Below are 23,695 nucleotides of genomic sequence, written 5' to 3'. Positions count from 1 at the left end.
GGTTGCATCCGGAGGGGCCATGGCAAACAGGAGGGCCGAAGGCCGCTAGCGAAGAAGGACGCAGGCTCAGAGCAGAGCGGCGCGACCTAGCTCAAAAATTCGCGATTATATCCACTTTATTAGTGAAAATTATTTTTGATAATTTAATAATTAAGAACTATATTTAAAAAAATATAATTAGAATTTTATAATTAATAAATTGTAAAATATTCCTTGAATACATAAAATTTTAAATTATTTTCAAACTTCACAACAACATAATAATAATAAACTATTTTAACTTTGAGGCAAAATAAATTTAAGCTTTCAATTTGAAATATAATGAAATTTGATACTTCTCCGCATAGACTTGTGTGTCTGCGTCTGAGGGGTAAGGTAAGCTATTGGTATTGCTGTGTAGGCACAGATGGAGGAGGCGAGGGCCCCCTCATGCTGGTGGTGCTACGAATGCAGAAAGGAGGTTACGCCAGAGCCTGGGGTGGTCCTCGACCTCAATCTGACTCTGAACTCGAACCCGAACCCAGTCTGCTGCCTTTGCCAAGAAGGTTTCTTGGAGCAAATTTATGCATCATCATCAGTTGCAGCTGGAATTGGACTTGGAAGTGGAAACCCCCATGAAAGCTGTCTTCTCGGGAATGAACCACCCCAAAGCCGTTCCTCGCCTTACAGAGCCCTGTCCCTGGATAATCATGAGCGCGATCACAATTACTCTGATGAAGGTGAGGGAGAGAAGGCTATCGATTATTTGGACTGCTTCTCTGACGGGATTGATTCTAATGGCCACTTCTTGCCGGACGGCCGAATTGTAGAAGTGTTAAGCTCCATTAAATTTTTCCCAACTGCTGCCTACAATTATGGAAGTAAACTGCAGTGATTTCCTTAATTTCTGGAAACCAATTGCAGTAATTTCCTTAAATTCAGGAAATCAACTGCAGTTAATTAATTTTCAGGTTGGGAGCTTCTGAAGTGGTCCATTACTCCATTTGGAGTTCTCTACCATGATCTGTAGAACACCTGACACATAGCCAATAGAAGCTTGATGGAAGCTTGGCTATATATGTTTCTGTTTGGTCCCCAAGCTTGCATCTCAATCCCCTTCAGTTTTACACCATCAAGTTGAGAGAGCAGAGCTTGGAAGTGCCTTCAGATTTTCTTATCTGCCTGCTTTGGCGTATTCCTCTTAGGCGTGATTTTTAATACTGTTCTTGGTTGAAAAGTGGATATGTTTTTCATTCTCACGAGTGAACAGTGATTGCCGGCGAATCAAATGCCAGTGAAACAACTGTGGTTGTTTCCCTTCATTGTCGACAGCCATGGTGTGTTTAATTCGTAGTTGAGGTTTGGTGACATATACTTGATTTGGCATCATCGAGGAGTCTTGTCCACTGTCTATGCTCCTTTTACCGTGACCTAGTGCTGGTATTGTGTTGTCATGGTTTCATTCACCATGATATTTGATGTATTTTACAATTGATTTAGCAGCAACAAATTCCCCTCTCGCTATTTCTGATTTTGAGCGCACAGAGAAACTGTTCCAAGAGGTTCTGTTCTGCGTTAAGCATAAATTGAACAGCTGAATTTCAGGCATTTCGTTCTTAGGATAGCTTTTGCTTCAACGGTTCTGAAATTAATTGAATCTTCTTCAAATCACTGGTTTGATCGAGCGAACAACGCCTGCAAACTCAGCGCTGGTGGAGGCTTCCAGAATCAAAAATTATTACTGGTATTAACATCAATGGCTGGAGGTAATTTATCTTGGGCATAAAAGTTTATTCCGCATTTACGATTCTTTATGATAAGTAATTATTCTGCATCAAAGAATCATTGTTTATCGAAAATTTTAGAGTTTGATTTTTCGATTTTTAATTCCGCATATTAAGAATGGTTGTTTATGCTAACATCTGGTATCAGAGCCCGGTTTTATCTTTGCTTTGGTGTGTGTAAATTTATAACTGTGCTCATATTTAATTTTCCTAAAGTAGTGCTTTAATTTTAATTTTATTTATCTTGTGAGGAATTATTACTGTCGTTTACAATGATACTTTATGGCAGTTTTTTACAAGAAACAGTTATATGGAGTTTATTTAAAATGTCATTTTGACTTATTCTTTTAACCAAACATTGTTTTTTACTCTGGTTAAAGAAATGTTTATAATTTTATAAGTAAATTTTGAAGTGTTTGGTCAGTGCGGTAATTGTTTCCGCTTTCCATATTTTTTAAATGTTTCATATTAAACTGTGTATACGCCATTTCACGTAGCATGAAATGTGAAGTACTGTGTATATTTTTGTTTATGCAATTTATAAGAAATAATGTCTAGTGATCCATATAATTTTAATTGATTAGAGAATAGCCACAACATCTCTAATTAAATAATATTATATATTATGATAGATTAGGATCACATAAAGATTATTTAGACATTAATTGTAATTAATTATATTAAATATAATAAATTTTATCCCACAGGAAATTTTATTATATTTAAGTAATTAATTAGGATAAAATTTCATAACTTACCCACAGGAGTTATGAATTAATAGTTTTATCATAAAGTTCAAAACTATGAATAATTGAATAATTAAATTTGCTTGAATTGAAAATTTAGCCCACAGGCAATTTTTATGTCATTAGATTCAATTTTGAGCATGATTTACATTGGTAAAACATGAAATTTTATTTAAGCCTCAATTTTAACATAAGCATGTGATTTTTTAATTTTGATGCAGTTGTACAACCTGCAAATTTCTCTGAAATTCGTTGTGATATCCCTGAACTTAAGGGAGATAACTATAAGGTTTGGAAGGAGAGGGTTCTCCTTCATTTGGGGTGGATGGACATAGACTATGCTATTAGGAAAGATGAACCACCGGCACTCACTAATACCAGCACTGCAGCGGACATCACACTTTATGAACGATGGGAGCGATCCAATCGCCTAAGCATGATGTTCATTAAGACTAAAATTTCAGCTGGTATTCGTGGTTCTGTTGATCAGCATGAAAAGGTCCGAGACTTGCTGAAGGCCATTGATGATCAATTCGTCACTTTAGACAAGGCACTAGCAAGCACCCTAATCATGAAGTTCTCATCCCTAAGGCTCACCAGTGTGAAAGGTGTGCGCGAGCACATCATGCAGATGAGGGACATTATGGCTCAATTGAAGAAACTCGATGTTGAAATATCGGAGTCCTTCCTGGTGCACTACATCCTGAACACCCTTCTGCACCAATATGGACCTTTCAAAATCTCATACAACACACATAAGGATAAATGGTCAATAAATGAACTCATGACCATGTGTGTTCAAGAGGAAGAGACACTGGTGATGGAACTGGGAGAAAGTGCAATGCTGGCAACGCGTGGAAAGGGAAAATCTCAAGCCAATCGGAAAGGGAAAGGTAAAGTACCTCCCCAAGCCGATATCAAGAAGGATTCCAAGTGTTTCTTCTGTAAAAAGAAGGGACACATGAAGAAGGAATGCGCCAAATTTCAGAAATGGCTTGCGGACAAAAATAATTTAATCTCGTTTATTTGTTATGAATCTAATATGGTTAATGTCAATATTAACACATGATGGATTGATTCTGGATCAACAATTCACATTTCGAATTCCTTGCAGGGTTTGCAGAACCTAAGGAAGCCAGTGGGAAGTGAGCAAAGCATCTTATCAGGAAACAAGATGGGCTCGCATGTGGAAGCTATAAGAACATGTTATTTAACTTTAAGTAGTGGCTTTGTTTTAGAATTAGAAAAGACCTTTTATGTTCCAAGTTTTTCTAGAAACTTGATTTCAGTTTCAAGGCTTGTACCTTTTGGATATTCCTTTAACTTTTCAGAAAAATCCTTCAGTATATTTTATAAATCTGATTATGTTGGGAATGGTATTTTGTCTAATGGTCTTTACTGCATTAATTTACAAAACAATGTCACTTATAATTCAATGCATGTTCACATTGGCACTAAAAGATGTGTTATTAATGAAGATTCCTCTAAATTATGGCACTGGAGACTAGGTCATATCTCCATAGAAAGAATTAAAAGATTGGTAAATGAAGGGGTGCTTAACACTTTGGATTTTACTGATTTTGAGACTTGTGTGGATTGCATAAAGGGAAAGCAGACCAACAAGTCAAAGAAAGGTGCCAATAGGAGTTCGAACATATTAGAGATCATACACACTGATATATGTAGTCCAGACATGGACTCACATGGTCAGAAATACTTCATCTATTTTATAGATGATTACTCACGATATATGTATCTCTACATGCTTCATAAAAAGAGCGAAGCATTAGATGCCTTTAAGATCTTTAAGGCTGAAGTAGAGAAACAATGCGGCAAACAAATTAAGATCGTGAGATTAGATAGAGGTGGAGAATATTATGGTAGATACACAGAAGATGGACAAGCACCTGGGCCATTCGCTAAATTTCTTCAAGAGCATGGGATTGTTGCCCAATACACCATGCTTGGTTCACCCGACCAGAATGGTGTAGCAGAAAGAAGAAACCGAACATTATTGGACATGGTGCGGAGTATGCTTAGCAGCTCCAATCTTCCTAAATCCTTGTGGATTGAAGCACTTAAGACAACAGTGTATATATTAAACCGAGTTCCAACCAAGGCTGTTCCTAAAATGCCATTTGAATTATGGAAAGGTTGGAAACCGAGTTTGCGACATATGCGCGTTTGGGGATGCCCGTCTGAAGTGAGAATATATAATCCACAAGAGAAGAAGCTGGACCCAAGGACCATTAGTGGGTATTTCATTGGATATGCTGAAAGGTCTAAAGGTTACAGATTTTATTGTCCATCTCACAGCACTAGGATTGTGGAATCAAGAAATGTAAAGTTTCTTGAAAATGACTTGATCAGTGGGAGCGATCAAACCAGGAACATAGTTTCTGAGAAGGATCATTCAGAATCTCAACCTTCCACCTCAAGTCATAGATTGGTTATTGTTCATAGCACCCCTCAAGTACAAACTGGTGTTGAACAACCAATTGTTGAAGTTCCACAAGCTGCTGACGACATTCCAGTAGATCAGGTAGTTCAAGAGTTGCTAAGAACTTTTGAACAACAAGTTGAACCACATACTTCTCAGGGAGATAATGGTACAACATTAAGAAGATCTACTAGACCAAAGAGATCAGCAATTCCTGATGATTATGTTGTGTATCTGCAAGAATATGACTACAACATTGGAGCCGAAAATGATCCTGAATTCTTTTCACAAGCCATGAGTTGCAAAGAATCAGAGTTATGGTACAATGCCATGAAGGAAGAGATGAATTCCATAAAGAGTAACGAAGTCTGGGATTTTGTTGAGTTGCCTAATGATGCAAAAGCCATTGGATGTAAATGGGTCTTTAAGAGAAAGAAAGACTCATTGGGTAACATTGAGAGATACAAGGCAAGGCTAGTTGCTAAGGGATTCACTCAGAAAGAGGGAATCGACTACACAGAGACTTTCTCTCCTGTATCTAAGAAAGATTCCTTGCGCGTTATTATGGCATTAGTAGCCCATTTTGACTTGGAGTTGCAACAAATGGATGTGAAAACGACATTTCTCAATGGAGATCTAGAGGAGGAGGTTTACATGAAACAACCTGAAGGATTCCCCTCTAGTGACGGTGAGCAATTGGTTTGCAAGCTCAAGAAGTCATTATATGGTTTAAAACAAGCATCCCGCCAATGGTATTTGAAATTCCATAATGTAATTTCTTATTTCGGTTTTGTAGAAAACATTATGGATCAATGTATATACCTGAAAGTTAGTGGGAGTAAAATTTGTTTTCTTGTTTTATATGTGGATGACATTTTGCTAGCGACTAATGATAAGGGTTTGCTACATGAGGTAAAACAATTCCTCTCTAAAAATTTTGATATGAAGGATATGGGTGAGGCATCTTATGTCATTGGCATTAAGATCCATAGAGACAGATTTCGAGGCATCTTGGGTCTGTCACAGGAAACCTATATTAATAAAATTTTAGAGAGATTTCGGATGAAGGATTGTTCAGCAAGTGTAGCTCCCATTGTGAAGGGTGATAGGTTCAATTTGAACCAATGCCCGAAGAACGACTTTGAAAGGGAACAAATGAAGAACATTCCATATGCTTCTGCTGTCGGAAGCTTAATGTATGCTCAAGTCTGCACAAGACCTGACATTGCATTTGTTGTGGGAATGTTGGGACGATATCAGAGTGATTCAGGTTTAGACCACTGGAGAGCTGCAAAGAAAGTAATGAGGTACCTTCAAGGAACCAAAGACTGCATGCTTATGTATAGACGGACGGACAACTTGGAAGGAATTGGCTACTCAGATTCTGACTTTGCTGGATGTGTTGATTCACGCAAATCAACATCAGGATACATTTTTATGATGGCCGGTGGAGCTGTATCATGGAGGAGTGCCAAGCAGACCTTGATTGCCACTTCCACTATGGAAGCCGAGTTCGTCTCCTGTTTTGAGGCTACTTTACATGGTGTATGGCTTAAGAGTTTCATTTATGGGCTTAGAATTATGGATTCTGTCTCTAAGCCATTGAGAATATATTGCGACAATTCCGCTGCTGTTTTTATGGCTAAAAACAACAAAAGTGGGAGTCGAAATAAACACATCGACATTAAGTATTTAGCTATAAGGGAACGTGTTAAAGAAAAGAAAGTGGTCATTGAGCACGTCAGCACTGAGTTGATGATCGCTGATCCTTTGACTAAGGGCATGCCACCATTTAAATTCAAGGATCATGTAATGAATATGGGACTTGGTTCCATTATGTAGTTTCTCATTGTATGGACAATGTTATTTTAATGAAATTCTTAATTATTGTGATGTTTTTCTCATATTTATGTGCACCTTAATTTGATTTGAGAAAACTCATTTGTGTAGGACCAGGAATAAACATAAGGTTTATTCATTAAGAAATTGTTGCCACATAAATTATAATAAGAATAAATACATAGTAATATATGGAAGATAAGACTCGTCATTAGAGGACTTATCGCCATGATTCATGTATCTATTACTTAATACAGATTATCAATGGGTTTTAAGATGAGACATTAAGTTTGGAAGTATGGACCAAGTGGGAGAATGTTAAGCTCCATTAAATTTTTCCCAACTGCTGCCTACAATTATGGAAGTAAACTGCAGTCATTTCCTTAATTTCTAGAAACCAACTGCAGTAATTTCCTTAAATTAAGGAAATCAACTGTAGTTAATTAATTTTCACGTTGGGAGCTTCTGAAGTGGTCCATTACTCCATTTGGAGTTCTTTACCATGATCTGTGGAACACATGACACATAGCCAACAGAAGCTTGATGGAAGCTTGGCTATATATGTTTCTGTTTGGTCCCCAAGCTTGCATCTCTATCCCCTTCAGTTTTACACCATCAAGTTGAGAGAACAAAGCCTGGAAGTGCCTTCAGATTTTCTTATCTCCCTGCTTTGGCGTATTCCTCTTAGGCATGATTTTTAATACTGTTCTTGGTTGAAAAGTGGATATGTTTATCATTCTCACGAGTGAACAGTGATTGCCGACGAATCAAACGCCAGTGAAACAACTGTGATTGTTTCCCTTCATTGTCGACAGCCGTGGTGTGTTTAATTCGTAGTTGAGGTTTGGTGACATATACTTGATTTGGCATCATCGAGGATGTAACAACCCATCTTTAAATACACATATTATATGCTCGTGAATAAAATAAATAAATAAATAAAAATGATATTAATAAAATGGAATAAAAATTAAGTATTAGTATCAATAATTACTTAATCTAAAGTTCTAAAGTTTATATTAAAAACAAACATAAATAAAGTAAATATTAAAAACAAACATAAATAAAGTAAAGGTATACATGAATATAAAAAGGGCAAAGAGACAACGAATATGATAAGGTACATATCAGTGTTATAAAGTTATAAAAGGATACGTATATGGTTATATAGAGGTGTAATAATATTATAATAACCATAACACATATATGAGGGTTAAACATTATAAAACCTTAATGCTGCATATGAACACCTGTAACGGAAGGATGACTCACGCCCATGAGGAAGCTGTCACCGCGGGAGAAAGCGGTGGAGTCGCTGGTGTACAGGGCGGCCACCGCTAAACCCAGCTATAAAACCGCAGATAATGGGCTGAGAACAGGGGGGGGAAGAAGAGAGCAGAGGAAAACCAGAAGGAGAAAATCAGGAGGACAAACCAGGAGGAAGAAAATTGACCATTGGAAGAGCTTTAAGCAGTCTAAGGTTCTGGGCACGGGGGACAGTGAGCTTCTGTTGAGAAGCTTTCTGGATTGAGCAGCCAGGCTCTGCTCAGTCTGGCTGGGTGGTATTGGTCTCCCGGAAATTGGATCAGAATAGCCACAGCATCATCAACGACACCAGTTCAGTAGCAGTTCAGGTAAGTACAAATTTAAATTCTTTACGCTTCCTGTATTTCAGTTCTGGTTATTACATATGGTATATGGTTTGTCCATTAAAACCTTAAACCTAAAAACTCTAACCTCTGAACGAAGTTTTCTGAAAGGAGAGTGTATGTAACAACCCATCTTTAAATACACATATTATATGCTCCTGAATAAAATAAATGAATAAATAAATAAAAATGATATTAATAAAATGGAATAAAAATTAAGTATTAGTATCAATAATTACTTAATCTAAAGTTCTTATTAAAAACAAACATAAATAAAGTAAAAGTATACATAAACAAACATAAATAAAGTAAAGTTATACATAAATATAAAAAAGGCAAAAAAACAACGAATATGATAAGGTACATACCAGTGTTATAAAGTTATAAAAAAATAAGTATATTATAGAGTTCAGGCTTCTGTGATCGAGCGAACAACCCCTGTAAACTCAGCAACCCCTGTAAACTCAGCTCTGGGGTAGACTTCCAGAATCAAAAATTATCACTGGTATTAACATCAATGGCCGGAGGTAATTTATCTTGGTCATAAAAGTTTATTCCGCATTTAAGATTCTTTATTATAAGTAATTATTCTGCATCAAAGAATCATTGTTTATCGAACATTTTAAAGTTTGATTTTTCAATTTTTAATTCGGCATATTAAGAATCGCTGTTTATGCTAAAGAAGAAGAGGAGCAGCTCTCGGAAAATCAGGGTGTTTCCCAGAATTTTTATTCCGCCAGCGAAGGTGAGGTCGAACCGGGAAATTTATTGGAAGGCGAGAGCTTTATTGGAAACGTCGATCCCAGGGACAATGATTTAGACGGAGCTGCAAAGAACAGCCTCAGCTTCAGTCGAAATTCAGACGGAAATGATTGTTTCTTTACCGCTCTTGCTGATAACCCCGCGGATCGGGAATCAGTCGGCTCTAATTCAGTCGATCGCAGTGGATCGGTTACTGCTGCTTCTGCTGATGATGCTGCTGAGGTTAACTTCAACTTTGGATCCACCAAAGGAATTATTCGGCTGGCGGCCGATGAAGAAGAAGAAGAAGAGGAGCAGGTGTCCGATGACGACCCCGCGGGTCGGGAATCAGTCGGCTCTAATGAAACCCCCTCGGATGGTTGTCCTAGCATACACGCGGAGATGGAGGACCTGATGCTTGCCTTTAATGCCTGGGATTTGTCTGAAGTCGATGACGAAGAAGCCCCCTCGGATGGTTGTCCTAGCATACACGCGGAGATGGAGGACCTGATGCTTGCCTTTAATGCCTGGGATTTGTCTGAAGTCGATGACGAAGAAGAAAACGAGGATGATGAACAATGGGAGGTACAGGAAGAAGATGCGGTTACTGCTGATGATGCTGCTGAGGTTAACTTCAACTTTGGATCCACCGAAGGAATTATCCAGCCAGCGGCCGAAGAAGAAGAAGAAGAAGAGCAGGTGTCCGATGATGACCCGGATCGGGAATCAGTCGGCTCTAATACCACCCCACCAGATGGCTGGCCTAGCATACAGGGAGATCCCACTGATGATGCTGCTTCTGCTGATGATGCTGCTGATGATCCCACTGAGGATGTTGACGAGGAAGAGGATGGCGAGGGTGAAAATTTTGCAGAAAATAGTGATGATTTAGGGGCTCATCCTGCTTCCAGGGCTGCGGTACAAAGCTTGATATCAATGCAGATCCGTCAGGAAGATTTTGAACCTCAGTTGTGTGTGATCTGCCAGTATCCGCTTTCCGTGGGAGAGTTCGTAATTCCGCTGCCTTGTCGGCATCGCTATCATGCGGGCTGCATTCTTTACTGGTTAGAGCGTCGAAATTCATGCCCCTCATGTAGATACGAGCTTCCTACTGAGGGTCCCGCTTATGAAGAGGATCCCGCTTATGAAGAGTAGAGGAGATGGGGCATTCTTGCGAACATAATTTGTGCTGTGCAGGTTATCATTTGATCCTATCCCGTACCCTCTTTAATTTGTTTCCAAAAATATCTCTCAATTCTGTTTTCGGTTTCTTTCTTTTGCAGTAATTTTAGAATGAACAGTCATTTGTATATTCTTTTGCCTTTTTGTGGACAGATGACCTCTCAACAATGGTATTCTCTTATATTTTGTGTTGGCTGAAAACTACTTTTATTCTGTCCTATTTGTAGATATTCTTTTGAAGTACTCCAGATAAGATGCTGTTAAGAAATATGACTTGATCATATAGAGGTACTGTGGGCTGTTTTGCTCAAGCAGTACTTTTAAGATTGATTTGATTGGGGGTAACGTTGGCAGTAACTCCAACCATAAAATATCTCAATAAAAACAATGTGAACTTTTTCTATCTGTTAGTTTATTTTTAACCAATATTTTACCTGACAACATTTTTGGTATTTTTCTGGCAAGGATATGTTTTATCTCTTAGGTTTCTGCGATTTTCATAGGTGTGTAGATCATCTTCCGGATTCATCGCATTAGTATTCAACTTCTTGGTTTACATGATGAGTTTCTTCCAAAGTTTCTTGCCTGGCCGAGAAATAGGGTTTGATTGAACATGATGAGGTTATAACATAGCTCCTTACCTGGTTAAGAACTAGTATACTTAGTTGCAGCTAAAAGTCCTTTCGAGATAGTTATTACTAACAATAAAGCAATTTATATGTACGTTGTACACAAAAAATTCCTGTTGTATTCAAGTAAAACTTTAAGAGACCTACTATAGTATATCTTAGATGGAAATAGCTATTCAGTCAGCAGAAGCGCACTGTATGAGTGGGTGGGAGTGCATCTTGGTTTGTTGGAGCAGCTTGCCAATTTGAATGATGCTCTTAAGCTGAATAGTTCTCTCGCTCTCTCTAAGATACGGGACATTGTTAATGCATTTGGAAATAGGTTTTAAGATATACAATCTGAGATGAACTTCCTCAACCTATTGTTGTTAGTTCCTAGCTGGTTGTTGCGTCTGAATCTCTAGCAGTATCTCTTACCTCTTGTACGCATTGTCTTGATCAATAAGTAATATTTATATGAAAAGCAATCAAATAGAACAGGTAACTTGATTTTGAAATCTGTCATATTTGTCTTCTAGAATCTATATTCTAGAACTGGGATTACCCTTTTTTGGCCCATATGTAACAGTCTTGATAGGAAGGAGTAGCAGTTTCATGGTCGTAGAATTTGATTTAATTTTTGCACCTTACAGTAAATACTGCTTCTATAGAGCATTAGTTGTTCATCACTATGTTTTGCTGAATCTTATTTTCTCATTGTCCATGCATGATGACAAAGTGAGAGAGAACTGATAAAAGAAATGCAGATGAGGTGTACTATTGAAGATGTGCTTTGACTTCCATGCAATCTCTTTCTTGGATATTCTTTTGGCTATAAAATTGACTTCTTGTTATTCATGAATAACCAGTTTAGACATTAAATCTTATTGTGAATTAATAGCAGACTATTTCACATGGTTTGGGTTGATAGCCATCAGGTTAAATTTATTTTATAAGTTTTGGATGAGGTTCACCATTAAATGCAGCTACACACAATATAAAATAATAAGAAATCAACATTAATAAACATATATGTGTGAGAATCATGGTCAATAAACATATATGAGGAATATAGTCATGATAAAATCCAATCGTCAATGTTGTTCTTAAAATTTAGACATACACTTAATCATGATAAAATCTTATGTTATGCTTTGTAACCAATAATTTAATCACACTAAAATCCAATCATCAATTCTGTGAGTGAGTAATTACAGTGACATAGAGTTATTGGTTATGTTAACAACACAGTTCTTTCCGAACATGAATGAAGTTTGAAAAACAAAGCAGGCTTGCAAGTGGTTGATTAAGGTTATCAAGTTTGGGCCCACATTCTTGTAATTCCATATTTTATGTTTCTTTTTTTTTTAAAATATTTGATTTTTTTGGGGTTTACAAACATGGTCACACTCAATTTCAAGGGTAATTGTACCCATTTTAGGGTATATACCTAAAAACAACATGCATGCGACTCGCAAGTCTTATTTTGCATATCCCGCATCTAGGTATGTGTGGCAAAGGGTTTACAAAGATTGTGCAGTGGAATAATAAAGGAATTGTTGCGCCGGTATTTCAATAGTAAAGAGGTTTTGCATCGATCAACGATCTATCTCATCTGCCAAACATTTCACATGTTTCATTATTTTTCTTAACATTATATAAGGCAACGAAATGGGCAAATATGATCATTTCACTTCTATATGTATAAATGATAAAGATTTCCCGCTGCAGAGCTTTTTCCTTGAGAGTGGGTGCTCATGACAGGATTCGAGAAAGCCCTGTAGAAGCCACAACTAACTCCATGCCACATGGTGACAATCGAAGGTAGGGGTTGACTGAACCATGGTTGTCTGCTTCAGTGGTGCATCCAGTAAATCAATGCCAAGTGAAAGAAGTGCATGGTGATAGATCATAGGATTAGACGTTTAGAATGGAGTATTATTCGTTTTTTTAATATAAAATTATCTAAAAACAAGCCAGCGAAACTGCATTGAAATTTATCTTTCGTTTCTAACTCAGCAGCGGTTTGAGTTTGTTGGGGTTTAGTTTGAGGTTTACTGACCCTGAATGAACTTGCAATATTTTTTGAAGTTCAAATTTGGTGAACCCTGTGACATAGAGCAGAATTACAGATAAGCATATTGTTAAGTTTAGGTATGTTCTATGCTTAGAGCAATTTATTTCAATTTTCATAGTTAGCTCAATATCTTTTCCAGATTAGCAATCACATCAGCATTAAAGTAAATGGCAGATAGAACATAAACATAAATCACAGAAGACAAGCCAAGACAAGAGGACACAAGGTGTGGTGCTATCCAGGGACAAGCCCAATGTGGGGAAACCCTTGATCAATTCTTCTTGTATGTTCTTCAATAGTTCAGCAGAGAGAGAGAGAGAGATAGTACATTTACAACAAAAGTCAACACTTTGACTTATCTAGGTAAGAGCATAGATCATCTCTAAGAAGATGTTACATGAGATCAATTGAAGACAAGCTGCTTCAATTGATTCTCTATCGTGCTGCATCTCGTCATCATGCTGCACTCATTCACTGAGTTGCTCTTGTCACGGAAATGCAACCACTCACAGTTGTACCTGTCACAGTGCACTATGCTGCACCACTCACAGTTGTACACATACATGCTGCTGTACATACTGCCTCCACTATGCTGCAATCATTACAGTTGTACCTATACATGCTGTTGTACATACTGCCTCCACTATGCAACAGTTGTACCTATACATGTTGCTGTACATACTGCTTCCACTGCAACAGTTGTACCTATACATGTTGCTGTACATACTGCTTCTGTCCCATAATATGTCCAACATATCATACCCAAACATGGCCCTGCTGTCACCTACAACAACAACAACTAGGTGACCTTTCAGGACAACAACCAACTGTAGTATTGATCCTAAACTAGGATCCAACACCCCTGCAAAACACTGTTGAACTGATATTTGTCTGCGTTTGTGACAGCCCTGGTTAGGGCATGTGCTGCAGCCCTAAACCCTTATGACAGTCCACAAACCAACCCTCAAAGGTTTGCAGCATTCCTAGTGAAGCCTCCTCTTTGTCCACGTTGCCTTCTGAGGGGCTAGTCCACCTTAACAGCCCTCTACGCAGCTCTTTCTGTGTGCTAAGGCCTGCGGCCTAGCACTGTCATGAGATAGTCCCTACGCATGCCCAAACACACCTTCTTCTTCAACGTTTTGTCCCTCTAGCTCTTCGACCTTCACTACCCAGCAACTCGGCCCTTGAACAACAACTCGGACTTGTCTTGATAGCCCTCAAACAGTCCTAGGACAGTCCGCAAATCAACCCAGCAAAGTGTCCTCTTCTTGATCCTCTCTTGCTACAGCTAGGGCATCTTCATACCATCCTTAGGTAGGGCAACGTAGGGCTTCTCTTTGCTGCGGATTAGGGCCTTCCCTTTGTTGCGGATTAGGGCTCCCTTTAGCTGCGGATTAGGGCTCTTCTAGCTGCGGATTAGGGCCTCTTAGATCTGCGGCCAGATCTCCTACAAGTTTGCGGCTAGGGCTCTCCTAGATGACCCTTCTTTGGGCTGCGTAGAAGGCATCTCCTCTAGACCTCCTCTTCCACCAAAAACCCAAAACAAGTGGAGAGTGAGATCACAAAAGATGAGTCTAAATGACTTGAAGTCCTCCTTTTTTAATACTAAAACGTTGAGCACAAGTGGGGTTTATTTGGTTGCTGGTCGACCTTGACAAATTGCCCCATAACACTAATAAATTCATATCTCCATGAATACTTATCGGAATCGGATGATCTTTAGATCAATCCTACACCTCTCGATGAGAGGGATCCAAGAAAAATATCAGCTGCCATAAATAAGATGACCCACATGGAGTTTGGCCCTAGTTGCCAATTTTAACACCCCTCTCAACTAGGGAGAATTCCATCCATTGATCCATATGTCCGACTGTACTATCTCTGCCATCAGTGCCCTGCACTGCTGAGCTCTGCTTAGTTTTGCTCTGCTCTGCTCAGTTCTGCTTTGCTTTGCTGAGCTCTGCTAAGTTCTGCTCTGCTCTGCTGAACCATGAAGAAGAATAATTGATTGAGAATGTCTCATACCATTCTCTACTGACCCAAAGTCAGTTTCATCTTACCGACCTGAAGCCAATTCTATTGATCCTAGATCAATGTCACAAGAGAGTGTCTCAAACCACTCATATTGATCCCAGATCAGTTTCGTTGATTCCAGATTAATGGAGGTCATCCTAGCATAGGGAGTACGGTAGATACAATGATGCGTCCATCGATAGTACTACTATGGTCCCTAACCCCATTTTCTTACTCATTGATCAGATGAGAGGTACTTACCATGAGTCCCAGACTACATGGGTAGGATGCCTCGACAGGAGAACTAATCATCCTGTCCATAATTGCCACGGGAGAACTAATCATCCTGGCCCACAGGAGAACTAATCATCCTGTTCCATAGTTGCCACGGGAGAACTAATCATCACGGCCCACAGGAGAACTAATCATCAAGTTCCATAGTTGTCACGGGAGAACTAATCATCCCGGCCCACAGGAGAACTAATCATGCTGTTCCATAGTTGCCACGAGGTATCACAGGGAAAGGTTGAACCTGTCACCTTGTACATAGCGCACCACCAAGGGAGGGTGAGTCGCCTTGTGGTCGTATGTCGCTCCAGTAAGTACCCCAAGCCCCCAGAGCTCCCAGAGCTCAGTGCATGCAACATGTAGGACCCTTATACGAAGGTCTCTCAACAACTCCAAGTCGTTCGGGAAAATCACAGATTTGACCTTTCCCCGGGGCTTTGACAAAGTGTCTGCAACTTGTACATCAGTCTCAATGCGATGGAGCGTCCTTGCTTATTGGCTTACCATATCCCATATAAGGTAGTATTTGATGTCTATCTGCTGGAGCAATCATCGAATACGGGATTCCTCAATAATCGAATCCCACCTGGTTGTCACAAAGAATCACAGTGGTATTCATCATGTGTACAAATAGCTCACTGATGAGCTTCCACAACTAGGCAGCGTTACACGGGATCATACTCGTAGCTATGTATTCGGTCTTGGCCATGCTTATAGCCACTGACTCCTGCTTCCTGCTCATCCATGATATCGAAGCAGAATCTAGAGAGAACCAACACTTAGAAGTGCTCTAGTGATCCTCCACATTGCTTGCCCACTCGGCATTCGAATAATCACACAACTTCATATTTTTGGCAGTGTATCTCAATCCATGAGAGATTGTGCCCTGAAGATATCTTAGAAGATTCTTGGCACCAATCGAGTGAGGCTCAACCAAATATGAGCTCACCATGCTAACTATAAAGCATATATACGAACGAAAGTTCACCAAAAACATCAATGCAGATGAGTTTATGAAACTCAGAGGCATTTCCCAAATCTGGTCTGGCATCACCACCATATAACTTTTGAAAGTTAAGGTCCTCGAGGTAGTCATGACCTTGCAGTTTACCATTCCATATCTGGAATCCAACTCCCTCTTACTTTTGCAAGTGAGAGGGTTTGCACCTGTCAAAAATAGGTCATTTCTCAGAAGGTGCCGGTATGAGAGGTCTATCATCCACAACTTTCAAACAATGGTTTGGATCGACTTCACTTTTAGTGAATCTCAGCTTCATCAGACAGCTATCAATCCTCTCATATTAGGCCCGGGGTGTTTTACTTCAAGCCATAGAGGGCTTTCTTCCACCTGTATACATGAGATTCCTAATCATGAATCTCAAACCCCTCGGGTTGTTCCAAACCTGTGGACCCGCTACATGAGGGGAATGGTCCCCTTGTAAGATTTTCCTTCGGTACATCTCAGACATGTACCTTCATGCTTTTCTTGAATTCAGGTATCCAAGTCACCATCTGACTCACATCGGTTAGGACCTCATAAAGTAGATCTCAGGTGTTATAGATGAGATATGTCATGATCCCCAATGGACCATCCTGCAACTTGACACAAACTGCCAACCCTGAACCCATGAGTAAAAGCATCGCTGAAAATTTCAGTTTCAAACACGTACCTTTCCATCGATGAATGCCACCCTGTAACCTTTGACTTCCATTGTCGAAATGGACAATAGGTTCTTCTTGTGATCAGGTACATGAAAGAGATTCTGTAAATGAATCGAGTTACCCTCATTCAATTGAGGGGTAACATTCCCTACACCCTTTCTGGGATAGGTGGCATCAGCTCCAAGTATAATCCCACGATTATTTCCATCTCTACCAAATTAGAGAAAGCACCCTTCTATCTAATGAAGTGCCTTGAAGCACTATAATCGATAAGCCAGATTCCCAAAGAATCTGAAGGAGAGGGCCAATAGAAGATAGTGCTTCTTTATCTTATCAGAAACAACGTTTGATTCTTCATACTTGGGGTTCCTTGCTTTCTCTGAAGAGTCGGCCGTTTCCTTGATGACCTACATTACCTGTCATTCCTCTGACCATTGAAGATGTCCCTGGAATGATTGTTATCATCATCAAGTGATGTGTCCCTGCCATTTGTTTTTTTCTCTCATTTTGCAGACAATGGGCAAAGGTGAGAGCTAAGGAGGAGGAGAATTCATCGACAAGGGCAAGAGAGGAGAAAAGTGAAGGAATTTAGCATCCCAAGCAAAAAATTCCTAGTTTGGACCAAGTTTCTTCAGCAGAGCGTGGTGTTTAGGTATGGGCGTCAAATTTGGCCCTATTTTTTGTTTTTTTCTTGGGTTTCTATTATCCATATATTTTCCATGATTTTTGATTAGATTTGAATGTGTTTTTTTGGTCATTTTTGTTGCATTTAGTGGAGAGGGTTTTTTGGTCAAAAATGCAAAATTTTGATTGTTAGTTTTATTTGTTTAATTTCTTCTTGTGCCCTAGTTTTTTTTCCATGATTTTTGCTTGGGTTTGAATGTGTTTTTTTTGCCATTATTTTTTTTTTGTAAGCTTGGTGGGACTACATCTTCACCATATCCAATATATCACCCCGATCGGGGTGGGGAATTGAACCAGTGGCTTCACATCAAAGAGTGCCTTAACAGAGCACCCAATCACTGTTTATCCAAGACCCTATGGACGTTTTTTTTGCCATTATTGTTGCATTGAGTTGAGGTTTTTTTTTTGTCAAAAATTTAAAATGTTGTATATAAATTTTAATTTCATTTGTTTAACTTGCAATTCTTCTTGTGCTCTAGGTTCAAACTTCAAACTTCAATCTTACATTAAAACTCAAGATTCAACAAAGTTACAATCATGCCAAGGAAATTGGACTCTATGTGGGAATTTGGTGAACTTGATGGAGGGTTTAACAGATCAAATTTGACTTGCAAGTTATGTGGGGTAATACAGATTGAAGTTCTACCTTGCACAAATTCCTGGACATGAGGTAGGGCCTTGCACAAACACAAATCCAGAAATCATCCGCAGAGCCCTCAAATCATTGGAAGAAATAGAGACAACCAAAGTGACCAAGGCAGCTCTGAAGAGTCAATTGGCAGGGGGTGGAGTGGCAAGATTGGGAGGTGACCATGAGAGTGGTACTGGTTCTTCTTCAACATCAACATCTACACTCAACCCCATAACTGCCTCATCATTTTTTTTCCTAGGACCACACCTGGAGCACAACCATCTATCACATCAACTCTTTAAAAAAGGGAGAAGGAAGAAGCTGACAAGTTGTTGGGCAGGTGTCTTCTTTGGAGTGATATTCCTTTCAACATTGCCAGGAACAATCTCTTTTTCCAGCCTATGATTGATGCTATTGCTATTGTTGGCCCGGGGTACAAAGCCCCTTCGTATGATGACTTTAGAAGGCACATTCTTCAGAATGAAAAGGTTGAATGCACTAAGATATTGGAGGAGTTTAGGGGCTCGTGGGCACACACAAGATGCACTGTGATGTCAGATGGTTGGACCGATCAAAATGGTAGAACCCTTATTAACTTCTTGGGTAATTGTCCCAAGGTGTCAATGTTTATGAAATATGTTGATGCATTTGCACAAATCAAAGATGCACGGTTATTATGTGATTTGTTGGATGTGTTCATTCAAGAGGTGGGTCCACAACATGTCCAAGTCATAACGAACAATGCTGCAAATTATGTTGCTGCTGGCAGGTATCCTAACTTGTTTTGGACAACTTGTGATGCACACTGCATTGATTTGATGTTGGGGAGGACATAGGAAAAATTCCTTTTGTCAAGGATATTGTTGAATCATCAAAAAGTATTACAAAATTTATATATAATCATGCATCTGTGCTTAATTTGATGAGAACGTTCACCAACAACGAGTTTGTGCGCCTTGCCAGTACACAATTTGCCACTAGCTTCATATCTCTTTAATCTCTCCTAAATTCTATGTGGGATGTGAAGAGAATGTTTCTTTTAGAGTGGCATGCTTTGCCATAGAGCCGCAAACTAGAGTGAGAGGCCATATGCAGGCTAGTTCCATACCGGGAAAGCTTCTGGGCAGGAGTGCAAGAGGTGTGTAGCATTACTGAACCCTTGGTAAAGGTTCTTCGATTAGTTGATGGAGACAAGCCTGCAATGGGCTACTTGTATGAGGCCATGGATAGGGCCAAAGAATCCATTCACAGCTACTATGATGATAAGGGGGATGAGGGGTTTTAGAGACAACAATTCATATGGGAAGCGATGGAACAATACACTCCATCGTCCCATTCATGTTGCAGGGATCTACCTGAACCCCACATTTTCTTACTCCTATGGCTTCTTATTTGATGCTGAGGTCATGGATGGATTCTTCACTTGTGTTCAGAAGATGGTGTCATCTCCAATAGAACGTGCAAAAATCTCCAAAGAAATGGAGATATATAGGATGGCGGGTAACACATTTATCTTTGACATGGCTATTGTGGATAGGAAGACTAAAATGCTAGGTAAGCTTTAGTTTGTTTCAAATTTCATTGCTTCTTCATACTTTGTTTCAAATTTCATTGCTTCTTCATACTTTGCTTCAACTTTCAACTTTCAATTTTTTTCTTATGTTTATCTTATTTGTTGTAGATGCATGGTGGAGAAGCTATGGTGGTAGAGTACCCAATCTCCAAAGGTTTTCCATTTGACTGCTCAACCAAACACAACTCTAGATGTGAGCGCAACTGGAGTGTATTTGAAAAAATACACACCAAGACACGCAATAGGTTAAAAATATTCCAATTAATTTTTTGAATTCATTAGATAATATTTTTTTATAATTATTAATTTATTAATGTATGATCCTTGTATAGGTTGGAGTCCTCGCGACTTAATGACATGGTCTACATCTACTACAATTTTCGATTGTGGGTGAGACAACTTGAGAATACACCTGATGTGGAGGCCATCTCATTGGATGGGATTGACACCATTGTTGCATGGAGGGTTGAGGCCAAGAGGTCTATCATGGAGTCAACCCTTGATTGGTTAAAGGAGGAGGTAGTGGAGGGGGTAGCAACTACAAAGGAGGAGGAAGAGGAGGAGGAGGAGGAGGTGACACCACCTACCATGGTCACTAGTAGAGGATGTGGTCTACCTCCTATAGCTCCTAGTTCTTTAGCTTCTAGAGCACAACAGAGTCCAATGCCAGTGCCAGCGCGAACGCCTTCTTCATCTAGAGGGAAAGTTGTTACATTTTCTCGCAAGAGGGGTAGAGGAAATCAATAGTATTAGTTATTTGGTTCATTTCATTGTATATGACATTATGACTCATGATATGAGATACAATATTACATTTTTGTTGATATTTTGAGGCTGGGTCGGGACTCGAGACTTAGTATTTAGGGCATGATTTGCTGTTATGTGTGATGTAGCACTAGACATGATATTATATATCTTATATATTAGTTCTCTTTTCATATTTATGTGTCAATGCATTTATTTTATGTTGTGGATGCTTTAGATATTAAAAAAATTGAAAAAATGATTTGTTTTTTGTATTTGCCGATTTTTTCCGATTTTGGACCATTGTCGATTTAATCTCGATCGTTATGTTTGCAACATTGTGTAAATCTAAAAGTAAATTACTAAATTGAATCCATCATTTGACATTATGCAATTAGTGAATTTAAATGCCATTGTTTAACACTGGTGATTGAATAATAGCATGAAATTAAAATAAAAATAAAAAATACTATAAGAAAATTATAATACGATCATAGTATAACATAGATTTAAAAAAAATAAAAAATATACAAACACAGATTCGAGGTAAAAAATACTAACACATAATTCATGGCGGTTGAGTGGCTCACAAAGTTTGGACAATGGCTTGGGACGACGACTCCAAGTCACAAAGTGTCAAATGATAAAATGCAGCTCCGACCTCCAAATGATAAATCACACTCCAAAATCGCAACTCCAATCCAGTGGCTCCAAGTCACAAAATGAATATTGCAGCTCCAATCCAGCGGCTCCAAGTCACAAAATGAAAATTGCAGCTCTAATCTAGCGGCTCCAAGTCACAAAATGAAAATTGCAGTGCCAATCTAGCGGCTCCAAGTCACAAAATGAAAATTGTAGTGCCAAATGATAAATGATATGCGCAACTCCAAATGTCTCAGGTCCTCGGTTGATGGTAATCAGAATCAAAACAACTCGCAAATGGAAAATGTCGAGCGACGACAACAGGAAAATCTTGAGCGGAAAGGTAAAATGTCAAGTGACGATAGAAGGAAGATGTTGGACGAAAATGTAAAATCGTAGGGTTAATGGGAAGTGTTTTAAAATTTTAATTTATTGTTTAGTTTTTAATTTTGTTCGTATTTGGCGGGGGGGATGCCTAGGCGTCCCTCTGCGTTCTCCCCCACACGAGAGACACACTTAATCACCAAAAAAACATCCCCTCGGAGTTTCCCCAAAAAAGGGGATGCAGGGAAATGTTTCCCCATGAGTTTCCTTGTCTCGGGAGCGAGGAAGCGCGCCCCACACCCTGGGGGATGTGTCCCCGTTGAACACTGGTTGTCTTCCTCTTCCTGTGTCTTGGGACACTAATCTACAAATAAATTTACACCTACAGTGATAGTCACCTTTGTTGGTTTGCATTCCTGCATGTTAAACCTATATGCTATATTGTCTTACATACTTCCTTCCTTTGATTTAACTAGAGTTTCTTGTTTTCCCAATCTCTTTTTAATTTCCATGTCCAGAATAAAATTTGCAGCATCAAGATCCTTCGTGTCAAATTTAGAGGACAACTGTGTTTTCACTTTCTAGATGATTTCCTTGTCATTTTCAATCAACAACATATCATCCACATACAAGACCAATTAAATTAGACTATCACCAACTAATTTGAAATATACACGGTGATCCGTTTTGCTCCTTGTGACAAGTCCTAATATAAATATCAAATTTTTGATACCTTATCCTTGGTGATTGCTTTAACCCATATAGGGACTTCTTTAGCTTGCTCCCTTTACTGCAAAGCCTTTTGGTTGCTTCATTTAGATTTCTTCTTCTAGATCCCCGTGTAGGAATGTTGTCTTTACATCCATCTGTTCTATTTCAAAATCAAAAGCAATAGCAACAGAGAAAAGGAATTTAATAGAAGTTAACTTGGCAACTCACCAAAGTCAATTCCCTCTACTTGGGAATAACATTTTGCTACTAACAAAGCTTTGTATTTATCCACTTTGCTTTCTGCATTAGTTTCTTCTTAAACACCTATTTGCTGTCAATGGGCTTTCTTCCAGCCAACAACTCCATTAGATCCCAAGCCTCATATTTGTCTAAGGTTTCCATTTCTTCAACCATGGCTTTTTCCCAGAGCTTTCCATCCTTTGAATCCATTTCATCCCTAACAGTTCAAGGATCATCATCAATAATAAACAAAACAAAATTTGAATGGAAACTAGTTGGAATGTACCTTTCTGTTTGCCTTCTTTCACGAATTGATCTCCTCATCATTGGAGTGTGTGGTTTTGCTTTTTCATCATCCTTCAATTCAAACTTGTATCTTTTCTTGTTCTTTTTCCCTCAATAGGACTTCTTGTTTGACAACATTTTTGATTTCTCTAAATACCACATCTTGACTATATACAACCTTCTTAGTTTCTAGGTTCCAAAGCTTATAACCTTTCAGACCATATTATATCCAATAAAGATACACTTTTCATCTTTCTCGTTTTGTTTACTCCTATTCTCCTTTGGAACATGTACATAAACGTCATAGCCAAATACCTTGAAATGTTTAAGAGAGGGTTTCTTACTAGTCCAAACCTCATGTGGAGTCTTGTCATCTAGCTGAGGAGGGTGATCTATTTCCAAGGAAGCAACGTCCATTGTTTTTGCCTAGAATTCCATGTTCCAACCCGACACCACTGAGCACGCTCCAGGCTTTCTCCATCAATGTCTTGTTCATCCTATTTTCTATTCCAATTCTATTGAGGTACTCCATATGCTTTGTTGTACTGCACTCTACAAAATTCTTTGAATCCATTCCCATAGAATTCTTCTTTGTTTGATTTTTCAGAAGAGCCTTAAATTCTTTGAATCTGTCAAAGACTTCCGATCTCTTCCAAAGGAAATAAATCCATGTATTTCTCGAGGAGTCATATATACATGCGACATGTTACACATATTTACCCAGTGATGGAACCGACATAGGGTCAAACACATCGCTATGCACCAATTGTAGTATTCCCTCTGCCCTCGTAGCACCAGAGGAGAATCTTACTAGATTCTTCTTCCCATATAAACAATGTTCACAAAAATCAAA

The 23,695-nt window shown here is 38.9% G+C and overlaps 1 protein-coding gene across 1 annotated transcript in view; it reads left to right on the top strand.

Annotated features, from left to right (window-relative positions):
* Positions 1 to 8,954: 8,954 nt before the first annotated feature.
* Positions 8,955 to 23,695, top strand: part of LOC149190437 (uncharacterized) — a 51,519-nt gene continuing 36,778 nt past the window's right edge. Inside the window, exons 1-2 of the mRNA XM_089410513.1 lie at positions 8,955 to 8,964; positions 9,120 to 10,375. Coding sequence (XP_089266639.1) covers positions 8,955 to 8,964; positions 9,120 to 10,333 — 1,224 coding nt within the window. The 3' untranslated portion in view covers positions 10,334 to 10,375. The remainder of the gene's footprint in view (positions 8,965 to 9,119; positions 10,376 to 23,695) is intronic.

Source organism: Pinus tabuliformis, chromosome 3_1 (genome assembly GCF_031772625.1).
Source record: "Pinus tabuliformis cultivar Carrire ecotype Pingquan chromosome 3_1, CPIR1, whole genome shotgun sequence".
Taxonomy (NCBI): Eukaryota; Viridiplantae; Streptophyta; class Pinopsida; order Pinales; family Pinaceae; genus Pinus; species Pinus tabuliformis.
Note: the sequence above shows the minus strand (reverse complement) of the source record. Positions and strands in the feature narration are given on the sequence as shown.